Source organism: Chaetura pelagica, unplaced genomic scaffold (genome assembly GCF_000747805.2).
Source record: "Chaetura pelagica isolate M959 unplaced genomic scaffold, ChaPel_1.0 scaffold248, whole genome shotgun sequence".
Classification (NCBI taxonomy): domain Eukaryota; kingdom Metazoa; phylum Chordata; class Aves; order Apodiformes; family Apodidae; genus Chaetura; species Chaetura pelagica.
The window spans coordinates 811,725-823,615 of record NW_009954309.1 but is presented as its reverse complement, the minus strand read 5'-3'; the positions used below and the strand labels follow the sequence as shown (position 1 = coordinate 823,615).

At 39.4% G+C, this 11,891-nt stretch overlaps 1 protein-coding gene across 1 annotated transcript in view; it reads right to left on the bottom strand.

Moving 5' to 3' along the window:
- Nucleotides 1-10,655, bottom strand: part of LOC104394394 (pancreatic lipase-related protein 2-like) — a 26,206-nt gene extending 15,551 nt beyond the window's left edge. Inside the window, exon 1 of the mRNA XM_010003980.1 lies at nucleotides 10,602-10,655. Coding sequence (XP_010002282.1) covers nucleotides 10,602-10,655 — 54 coding nt within the window. The remainder of the gene's footprint in view (nucleotides 1-10,601) is intronic.
- Nucleotides 10,656-11,891: the final 1,236 nt, after the last annotated feature.

The following is an 11,891-nucleotide window of genomic DNA, read 5'->3' as shown; positions in this document are numbered from 1 at the left end:
GAAAAAATAAATGCACCTGTTCACAGAATTTAAAACCTGCACTGTAGCAGTGGTTGCCCTTCACAGTAGGCCCTTGAGTCTCCTACTGGATACTGTTCCTCAGCCTGTGAGTCCTGAGCCACTGATGGATGGTTTGTTAGATATGAGGAAATCTTCATAATGACTGTCAAGAGTCTGTTTTTAAGTTCCACACATGTATCCACACCAGGACAGTCTATTCAAGCAAAGCAAGTCCAGTCTCAGAGTTTCCATTTATCAACATTTCATAGAATCGTAGAATGTCTTGGGTTGGAAGGGACCTCTAAAGGTCATCTAGTCCAACCCCCCTACAATAAGCAGGGACATCTCACACTAGAATAGAGTGTCCAGAGCCCCATCAAGCCTGACCTTGAATGGCTCTAGGGATGGGGCCTCCACCACCTCTCTAGGCAACCTGTTCCAGTGATCCACCACTCTCAAATTAAGAACTTTTTCCTAATATCCAACCAAAATCTACCCTTTTCTAGCTTGAAACCATTACCAAACCTAATAATCTCACGGCAGTAAATATTTTTTTAGCTTAAAGCAAGATATGTTGTTTATCTATCTTATTGCTGACCGTTTTACTCACCATTCTCTTATCACCCTTGTTATCTCTTTCCTTGGTGAGCAGGAAGAGGATACAAAATGGCCACTGTTCTCTTTAATCTCTGGGTAGATTTACACTGAAAAAAAAAAATAAGAAAAAGAGATAAAAAACCTACTGGTCAATTTGGTAAAATTAAAGGGACTGGGAGAATGTAAGAGGATGAAATGGGGAATATTTGTTACTGGGAATTAATAGCTAGAAGTCACACAGATTTCATAAGGAAAACAGTAATGCCAAGATGTGCATTTATGGCCAGTAGAATTAAGACATCAATGAAGAATGAACATTACGTGCATGAAAGAGTTAAAAAGCTGCAATGTTTTTGGTCCATTGTTAGATAAAATGGAGGAAAAAAAGGCAATGATGCAGCTAAAGTGAAATGTTTACACTTGATCTCTCTTTATCAAAGCCAGCTGATGTTGTTCACACCAGGAAAAAAAGTCTTCATGGTGATACTCTGTTCAGTCAATATTTCTAGATCTGCTGTAGAGCAGCTGCTGGAGCAGCTGACTTAAAAATCATTGGACTTTGGTAATTCATAGCTGAGATCTTTATAGAAATAAAAACCTATTAAAAAAAACAACAACTCTGGACATTTTTTTGTTATTGATTAGTAAGAAAATTCCAGAGATGGAGTTCGAAGAAAACTGTTATGCTAACAGGTAAAAAGATTAGGATGAATTACGTGAGGAATTTTGGACCTGTGGAGTCTCAGTCTATTATCAGCCTGAGGGAGAATAATTAACACTCCACAGGATACTCAGTGATGAAAAAAAATTGTGAAAAAACTGTTAAAAGATTAAGTTGAGTAATAGAATTCAGTTGCACGACATGACAAACTAATGTAACTCTTATAAGATCAACATTATAAGTCTCATGATACTTGGATTTTAATAAGATCTGCTCTGCTACTTGATATCTTGATTAAGGAAGTAAAATTATAAACATGCACTACCACAACAGTTAAGTAGATTAAAAATTAAATGCATGGATTAAGTAGATTTAAGATTGAGTAATTATTGTATCTCATACTATAATGGCAAATAATTAGAAGGCAGCTCTGAGTTTTACAAAATCAGCTCTTGCTACTGTGCACCATCACATCACATCATGATCAAGCTGGGATCATGTCTGTTCAGCTGTGTTCTTTGGCCCTATAGTTACTCTCTGCTCGTGATAGATCATGACTGATGAGGGTTTTAGAGGAATCAGCTCCTGCCATTAACCTGCATGCCAGCTTTCAACACTGGGATTGCTGGACATGAGCTGGTACTGAAAAGATACTGACATCTAGACTAAGGGATCAGTAAATGAAAAGTACAGGTCATGAATTTTGGATTATTTTTGATTGTTTGGGAAAGTAAATGCTGTCACATGGTGTATCAGACAGAATGGAGTGAGCATCTGAGGAAGCAATAACTGAAAAGGCTTTTGAAGTCTTGCTAAAGTATTACTAGTGACTTTTGAAGTGCCAAGGAACTTGTAAGTCTTTGTTTCCACATATAAAGATGGGAGAATAGTAATTTTCATATATGCATTGTGTTAAATATATAGGTGGGAGTATTATTTAAAAACTACAGAGGCTTTATTGGTGCTGCATGTACGTTTCAGGTCTGCTTTCCCCCCTTCTACACTGAAGTTGAAGTTCTTTACTTTCTTTCAAGTCTTTTTATTTTTTGCTATTTATTTTTTTCCCATCTTTTCCTGCCTTACCACTCCAACTACACTTCCTACAGTGGCACTGTCCTTAAACTGATTTTTTTTGTCAGTTCTATATCTCCAGTGTGGCACAGTGCTCAGTTAATAGTGTAAAGGCATCGCAGAGGAGAAGTAGCCATCCATAGCTTAGTGTACAGAAGTTACAGGTTAAATTTCCTCTTCTCTCAGCAAATCCTTCCATGGCTTTGAGCCTGAGGCATTTAGAGAACACTTGCTAATTGCACACCCTCAAATTGTAACATGAACCAAAGTGGTGAAAGAAACTAAGGAAAAAAAACAAACACAATAATATCTTAATGTCTCATAAAGAAGATTACCTAAATATTTACTGATATGCAAAAGGGCAGTGTTATTTTGTTTGTTTGTTTGTTTTATTTTAATGTAATTTCGTAGAGCTTGTTTGTCCTGTTCTTTACCAGTGTACAAATGATACCATCTTTTCCAGGCACAGCTCTGAAACCCATAAATTTAACATTAGATAAATCAACTTAGTAATGGAGCAAAGATGCCCAGAACCCTTTGTAGATTTTCATCTCCAAACCAGCCAGTAAGAAGTCACAAACAAGACAAGGCAGAGCTTGCACATGTTGTCTGGTTTGGGCAAGAGAGTTTTCTGAGTATCTGCTGACCTCTTAAACTGAACCTGAGCCAGTGACCTGGGGCATTAACCTGAAATAATGACTCAGAATAGTGATTCAAATTCTTTCTAGAGGCGTTTAATGTGGGCAGTGTTCCAATGGAAGTTCAGTAAGTGTGCAAAGTTGTATGTATATTTGTTCATCGTTGGAGGATGCAGTAGGTTTGGGCTTTTAAGTTGTTCTGGTCAGTTTCTTAGAAACAATGAACAATCTAAAGAAATTACAGGGTAATAGTAAAGCAAATGTGTTAAATATCAAGTCCTTGGATTCCCACTTCAGGTCTTTGTGTTGTATCTGCTCTGATTTCCTAAATAATAGAGTTATCACCTTGACCCTGCACTGGTATTCATACATTTAATTTTACGAAGACAATTATGAACATTTAATCTGACAACAAGCATCATAAAACCCCAACAAACGTGATTCAGTTTTGGGAGGTGGCTGTGCCAACTCTGTGCCAACTAGGGAGCCTTCAGCTGACTTGTTTGTCTCTCTTTCCAGAAGGACCTTCACTGTTCCTCTTCATGTTTAAGCTACTGTTAAATTTAGTGAACTACAAGACCAACACTATTTGCTTTTAGCCATTTCTGAAGTGCAGAATAACCCTTGCTGATGGCTCGTTTAACTTTTTCTGTACAGAAGTCTATCAAAAGAGTCTAATTTGCTATGTTTTTTCACATATTAGCTGTGTAAGTCTTCCCCACTTCTCTCTCCCTTTAAATTTGCAGTGCTCCTAATAATGCTGAATTATGTAGTTATTTTTCTTTCTTTAAAAAGACTTTCAAAACACGTATTCAGTCTTAAGTCACCTTTAGCCCCACTGAATACACCCTCTTTTCCTATCTGGATTACATTATCATAGTCCAGGAATTCCCATCTCCTACTGGGATTTCCTGGAATTGAGAAGTTATAAACCTTGTAGCTACTTCCAGGGTCTCCTCAGGATCACTTTGAGTCCTGCTGTTTGTTTTTCACCTCTTGACTCAGACCATACTGTCCATCCTGCCTTTTTTCAAGCAGGAGTCCTCACAGTCCTCCAGCCCCAACCACCAGTTAGTAAGGACACCTGCCCAAAAACCCTACCAAGTTTTCAGCCACTTACCACTCTGTGTGCAGATAGGGTTGTTGCTTTGCAAGCTCTGTTCAGCTCCCTGTCAACTCCTGCTTGCTACTGGCTCTTTTCACTTGGAATCTGTCCCGCAGTGGTGGGTGCGGACCTGCCCACATGGTGTCTAATTATAGGCTTTGTGTGGGTGAGGGAGAACCTTTGTAAGCATGATACCCTTATTGGTGGATGTAACAGATGTTGCCTCTTCTTGTCGCGTGTCAAATCTAATCTATCGAAATTTTTACCTCTTTAAAAGTGTTGTTATGGGTTTGAAGAAAAGCAGGATGAGGCCCTTTTAGCCCTCAGAAGGGTACTTGTACATACAAGTCATAACAGTCAATATGAAATGCTTCCCTGAGATAGCTGGTTATCTTCAGCTCCTGTTACAGGCAATGGGCTGAGCCTCCTCTGAGGAAATTCAGAATAGGAGCTTAATTTCCCTACTCTGTGTCACCCAGTGGAAGTCCCCAGCTATCTGATTGTGCTCTGTCTGACACTCGTGCCCTGTGAAGCAAACCCTTGTACATTTTCGAGTACTCAAGCCTACTTACATTTTTAACAGAGACTGGGCTAGCTTCTTTTAAAAAGAGGGACTTAAGAAAAAATGTTACAACTTAGGGACAAAGTAGATGCCTGGCACTGAGTGGGTTTTCTAGTGAATTTACCCAAGCTCTGTGTACCCACTCCAATTTTGAGTGATCTATGTCCTGTCAGGCCACGTAGGATTCCCAGATTAGGTGTGTCTGCACCAAGCTCTCTCACTGGTTGCTATGCTTTGAATGCCACTGGCATCTACTGACAATATTACGATTCACTTCGAGCAGAGAAAACTGCACGTTCATTCAAATTTGTGTCAAAAGTAGAAAGATAAGATGGTTATAATAACATAGTTAATTGTTTTCTCTTGTAATGGCTTTGTGACTTTTCCATCTTGTAAGTCCCCGGTTCTCTGCTGTGCTCTGAAAGTTGTGGGTTACAACTATGTCACAACCTAGGTCTTTCCATTCCTAGGAAAGATCTCAAGTGACTACACTGCTGTCTACAGGATGAGTGCTGCCATAATCACCTGCTCAGTCAACTGTATAAGAGCTACTGTCATCCTTATGCAAGGAGTGATTCAAGTCTCTAAGGGCAGGAAGTAACTTGGGTTGAATCTACAGTTCATATAAGAAGCCAATTTGTGGTCTTGAGATATGTGCATTGTCTGAGAGATGATACAATATCAGAAATAACACCAAAGATACGTTTTTCCATGTGCTGAGCTGTACATTACATGTTCAGCCTGTCCATCATTCTAAACACCAACTCAAGAGGGTCTCTCCTTCCTTGTAGGACATGGCACCTACATGAGTGTTTGGATCTGGACCTGGTTCTTGTTGGTGAAATGGTGCAAGCCAGTGCCATGTGTGATGACAATCATTAGAAAGAACTCTTGGGAGGAATCTGGAGGAAGCAGAGACTAATCAGTGACTGGATATCATTGATGTAGCTCATCAGATAAGTCTTGGGAGTAATGAAGCTGGGGAGCCACAGAAAAGAGATAAAGAATGTCATGTGCCCCCTCTGTCACAATATTGGCATGCAAGATAAATGAAAAGCAGCCAGTGACACTGGTGCCTCTGTTAAAGATGAAACATCTTCAGAAATTGCTGAACGTCTTTGTGTGAAAATCAGACGCCTTTGAAATGTCTTCTTTCAGGTGACCAAAATTGCTGGGTATGCTGGAATATTTTGCTGTGCTTTCCAGAGAGTTACTTCTTTGTGTGTGAGTGTTAACACAGGGCCACTGAGACACTCCCCTCCCAAGTTAGAAACTTAAAAAGAAGTACATGCTTGCATGAATAGCTCTGGGGCCAAATGTACACAAAGAGCTGAAAACTGCATTTGGCAAGAACATGGGTTTACTACATTTTCTAGTATGTGAGGGTATTTTGGTTATTTTGTGGTTGTTTATTTTTTGTTTTTGTTTTTTCTTTATTCTACTCTGGATGTTGATAAGAGTCAACCTGGTAGATACAGAGGGACCATGTACATTTTCAACACAGTTTCACTGTCAGTAGATTTCAGAAGGAATACATGGTGGTGCAGATTAATATAGTCCAGTATGGCAAGTCAGAGTTAACAGTAAAAAGAATTTCCAGCCCATGTTGTAGGGACTGAGGTCTAGCTTCTTTTAGGAATGGTCAATATTTCTGGGTCTGGTTTTATGTCTTAAGAGGAACAGCAGGTTTCTGTGGACAATTAGGAAAGCCTGAATTTGCAGTTGCCTCTGACAATATGCAAGTGAACACAGCCAGGTGGTTTTATAAACCTCTGCTTGAGAATTATCAAGGACATGAGTGAATGCTGATAGTAGTGGCCTTCACATAGGTAGGAAAAAGAGGATCAAAACACTCACTGAGAATCACGTTCTCCAAAGGAATCTCAGTCACTGTGTTTCAAGTGCAGCGAGATATAACTTAACAAGGCCTTCATAGAAAGAGAAGTGAATAAAACTGTAAAAGCTACACTTTTCTTTCTCATTTCAGTTTTAAATTGAATATGGTTAATGAATTTCTTAGCTTGAATGGAGGTCACCTGGAAGCAGTTTTGTGTATTCCATCCCCTAGACAATTGCTAATGTGTATAGACAAAGACTACTCACCTTGGAGAACCTTACCTTTAGTTGCTGAGTGGCAAAACCATGAATAAAGAAATTCCTTCATATTTCTATTGTCTAACTTAAATATATTCATTTTGGTCAAGTGAAAAAAGCTTACATTGAATTGAGAAAAAACCAATTTGCCTTAGTGTATCCTTTCCAGTACTGCACAACAGTGACAAGAAGAATGTTTTGGAAATGGTAAATCTTTATGACCTTCCATAACACATGCTGTCTGCTAATTAAATCAGTCAAGGTATGCAAAAATAACAATAACTGCTGGTTTTATGAGCTGGAAACTTACACAGCATCATATCATTGTAAGGGAATAACATCAGGGCACAATTTTAGAGCAGATGATGAAAGTAACCAGAAGGGAGTCAGTGGGGACAGCCAGGCTTTCTTTGTAAGTAATGGGCAGAATCAAAGGCAGTTGGGTTAAGTCCTTTCTTCTGGATGCTTGATCTCCTATTAGTGCTAGAATATTAAGCTTATTTGAAAGAAGCAGCTGAAATAAAAGGGAGTAACCTGTAGATTTTGCCTTGAAGATTGAGGCAAATGCAAATTTTCTTGAATGTTTAGACTGATAAAAGAATGGCTCTGAACAGCTTGGCCACAGACCAGTGGCTCAGAAAGCAGCTGGCTAGCTGGGGCTCTGCCCATCTCCTGTGTTAGGTCCCATGCTTTCCTAGTGTCAAAAAACAAAACAAAACAAAACAAAAACAAAACAAAACAAAAAAAAAAACAACAAAAAAAAAGAGGAGAAATGATGGGATGAAATGGGGGCTGAACCGATGCCAGCCTGTATTTTCATATATTGCTGCTGCTTCCGGTGTTGCAAGACACTTGCCCCATCCAAACTTGTGGTAGCTGGGAGGAGAGGTGTGTTTTTCTGCAGCAGAGCCATGTAGGCGTGCTCTGTTTGTGCCAAGGCTGGTGGTGATGCATGTTCCTTCCATAAGTTTTTAGATCTATCGATAGCTGAAGATAAAGAACAGATCCTTGGGTCTGTTTTAGCTTGGAAATACACCATAAAAATAGATTGGGGCATGCTGTCAACTTCTGCTTCCTAATGATTTGAAATGGAGGCTTCAAGCAGCTTGGGCACTATTTGAAATTACAAAGTTAGCACAAAAGAAGGAGAGAACAAGGACTTCTGTAGAGAACCCATCTAGACATATTTACAGATAAGTCAGTGAGCAATTGTTTGCTCTCCCAGTGGCCACTCCAAGCCCAGTCAGCTTTGGTTTTGGAAGAATCACTCCAATAAATGTTGGGAATGCACAAAGTTTTAATTTTTGCTTCTCTCCCAGGAGCCTGCCAAATGTAACTGTTAGAGGTTACACAGAATACTCTGACTGCATTAAAGTCTCAGCAAAACCACTTTTCAAATATTTGAGTTTACCTTCTATGTAACAGACACAAATTTGAGAACTGGAGCCTGCTGCAGGAAAAGTCAGTAATTTTCTTTGAGGGAGAGGGGTAGGAGAACTGAAGGTGAATAATTTAGCTGTAAAAAATATCCAGGAGGAAATGCCAGAGAAGGCCCTGCAAGAATGGTAACCGGGAAAACAGACTTGCTCCCAGGCGTTGTGATCTTACAAGTGGGTTGGTAACTGGTATGACACAACTGTGGCCTCAGAAAAAAATGAAGAACAGATCTGAGATCTACCAGAAGTACCTTCAGGATGCGTGTTCTCAGGCTTTGAGCCACTGTAATCATGCACTGACTTCTGGTAAGCCAAAGATAAAGACTCTAATCTAAATTAAATGCAAAGCAAGAAGCCAGGAAAACATACAAAAATGCAACCATGTAGAAAACAATTATCTTTTCTTGGGGCCACAGAAGCCTGGAGAGAGAAACAAAAACTTATAAGAAATCATGTGGGAACACGCAAAATAGGGATCCTGCAGATTATCTAAAGAAAAAAAGTTCTGGTGTATTTTTTCCTGGAAAAATGGAGTTTCTCCTGGAGTTTCTATTAGGAAAGACGCTGGCAAGTGCCTGGGCATCAAATGATATAATGATTAGATACAATCAGAGTCTCAAAAGCACTGAGGAGGTTTCCTGTGCAAGAACCTTGTCGAGCTTTGTCTCTAAGTTGAAAGATCAAAAGGACTTTTTGAATGCAGTAGGTTTGTTTCCTGCAAATCTGTGGTTCATTCAGGATTTTATCAATATATTCTAGGATATTGGAGTAGCAAATCTGAAAAATTCTGAATAGTCACAGAAATAAAATAGATAGGACCAGACGTGGGGAGAGAGATGAATGCCTAAAGTGAACATGGAGGTCTCTATTTGATGATTTTAATTATTCTGATACTTTTGGTTCTGGGATCACAAAAATCTATGATGGATTTTCTGCAGACTGTGGTTTTAGGAAAGAAGTCACTCTGCTGTGCTGTGCAGTAGAGCCTTTTATTTCTGTTCATGGAGAACTCAGATAAAACTGGTCCTTTTTTTCTCATCAGCATACTTGCATGTGTCAATTTATGACAAGCATACTATTTCTCCTAAAATTATTTTTCTTATGTTACATATACAGATGATAAAAGTGGAGCAGAATTAGTATTTTGGATTAGTTATTATTGCTGTTCCCTTCTTCTAGGAAAGATTTAAAAGGTTTGCTTGTATTTGTGCTTGTTTTACTTTACCCCATTGCCAAAAGAGTGTTATAAGAAAGAAAAGGGACAGAGGGTGAATGCTTTGTAATGGCTTTGTAGTAGTTTGCCTTTGCCATAATTCCTGCAATAAGCAAGTGCTTAAGGAGTATTACATGAAATTCTGAAGCACTCAGAGTATTGCATAATATTTAAATAACATAAAAGAGTGAATGGAAATCTCAGTATGTTTCGAAAAGCCCCAGAAAAATGAAGCACAATTGATTACAAAAGCTCTACTTTACAACAACAGGACAGACAAATGTAACAAATAGTGCATCTCACTTGACATCTTAAAGGTGAAATTTAAAATGGTTCAAAAAAGCTGGCTTACCTTGCTGTGGAGATATGAAAGAATTGCCTGTTCCAGTCTTTTTCAAAGATAGATCATTTTATGAAATATCAAGCCCTTGAATTTTTTTGTCTGGCTCTGCTGATACAAAGTGATAGTATCCAAAGGTTTCATACAAGTAGCAATTTACATTTTTAAATACAGAAAGAAACAAGAGAGACTATTTGCTACCAGCAACACAGAGCTGTTGTCACTGTTGGTTTTTTTTTCACCTTTAGCTCATAAAAGCAAATCTCTCTTGCTTTGTCTATTGCTGTGTTAGCCAAGAAGAGCAGTGTTGATGTTTACTACACCAAAGAACAAAAATTAACTCCAGAAACAGTATATGAGAAAAATACCAACACAAAGGAAGAGCTTAATATAATATTTTATTTTTAGCTGAACATATCGGGTGAGAAAATGCATATTTTCTGGTGGCTTGACCACACTGTTCTGTTCAATCAGAATGCTGTTGAAATCAATAGCTTAAGATTAGAAAGCTTGTATTTTTGAAAGTAAGAATATTATTTATTATTAATAAAAACATAAAATTAATGTTTAGAATTGCGAGAGTGGCACAGCCAAGTACGGAGGCAGGAGGAAACAGGCTTTGCAGAAGTCTTGAGTTCAATGGAACATTGCTCCTTCCTTGTGGGAAGCAGTGGCTCTACATTGCCCTGCTCTCCTCTGTCTCCTGTCAATAAATCCAGTGACCTGATCCATTGCCTGGTGCTGCTGCAGGCTTTTTTGTGGCCCTGAGGAAGATATTTACATGACTTTTGCTTCAGTTCCTGATTGTAAGAAAGGGATAATGTCTTCCTCTTCACCTCTATGAGCCTCCTTTATTTGTGCAACTCTGGGGCAGAGATCCATACCTGATTTCTGAAGGATGTTATGTTAAAGGTGGTGTAATTACTGGCTACAGGCATTTCCCAACTGTGTGGAGGCTCCTGAGGGGTTGTTTGTTTCTCCAAGGGAACACAAAAGAGGGGAGTCCCTATTTACGCAAGGAGAGGGTCTTGCCTAAGGAGTTTCCCTAAGGAGCAGAGGAGGAGGAATTCCCTGCTGGGGATGGTTTCTGGTTCCAGCTCCACATGGATGGAGATGGCGAAGGTACCGAAGCAGTGAGCCTGAGAAGGCAGCCAGCTGATCTGCCAACTTAGCTGCCAACCTCCTAAGCAAGCTCTTCTGGCACACTTCAAAGGAGGTGACTGGATTCTGACATCTCAAAATCACTGCTGCATAATTTGAAACACACCTGTTCGTCACTCACATGTAGCCTTGTGTAATGCATCTCATTAACACCTCCTGGTAAACCTCACTGGAAGTATTCTGGAATAGCTAGTTGTTTGAATGGGACAGAACTGAGTTGCCAAACATGATTCACACACAAGGTCTCAGTACTCAAGTGATGAACCTGCCATTAGATTTAAAAATCAGCACCATGTCTTAGACCACAGCAGGCAATTAAAAAACAACAAGATTTTTGTGGGCAGCTTGTATTGAAACACAAACAATCTCAGCTTATTTTGGCTGGTGCTGATAACTTAGTAGTCTGTTTTTGTTAATAAAAATGCTACCAAATTGGGTGGGGAGGTGGGGGAGGCAATGCTATATAGAAATGCAATTAGTGCAGCTCAGGCCTGACTTAAGTGGTTTCAGAAAGACAAGGTAGAGGTGCAAAATGCAGATTCACGAGGAAAGAAAAAATAGTCACTTTGAAGGCTGCCAGAAAATGTAACATCTTCAATAGTGCAACTTAGCTGTGATAAAGAAGATGCCTGTTTCAGGTACAGAGAGAGTCCCAGCTCAACAGTGATCAGCAGAGCTGAAGAGAGTACATCAGGAGTTTTTCCCCAGGAAAAAGGCAGGAATCAAACATTTGGCTGTGCAGTAAGATGTCCTGCATGACATGTGGTGAACTTTGATGGTGGAGTTTCTCCAGGCACGCTGTATAACTTGGTAGGCAGTCCCAGCTCCTAAGCAGTATTTTGGATGTGCTGCCAAAGTGTTGCACAAATGTGATCATCAGGAAGGAAGAACATCAGGCAATGCCATTCAAACTGATTATTTTTATATTTAAAATTATTCCTTGGACTTCTGACATAGAATCAAATGGTCCTGAAAACATGGAAGTGTCCTTTTCCAGGACAACACAGCAGGAA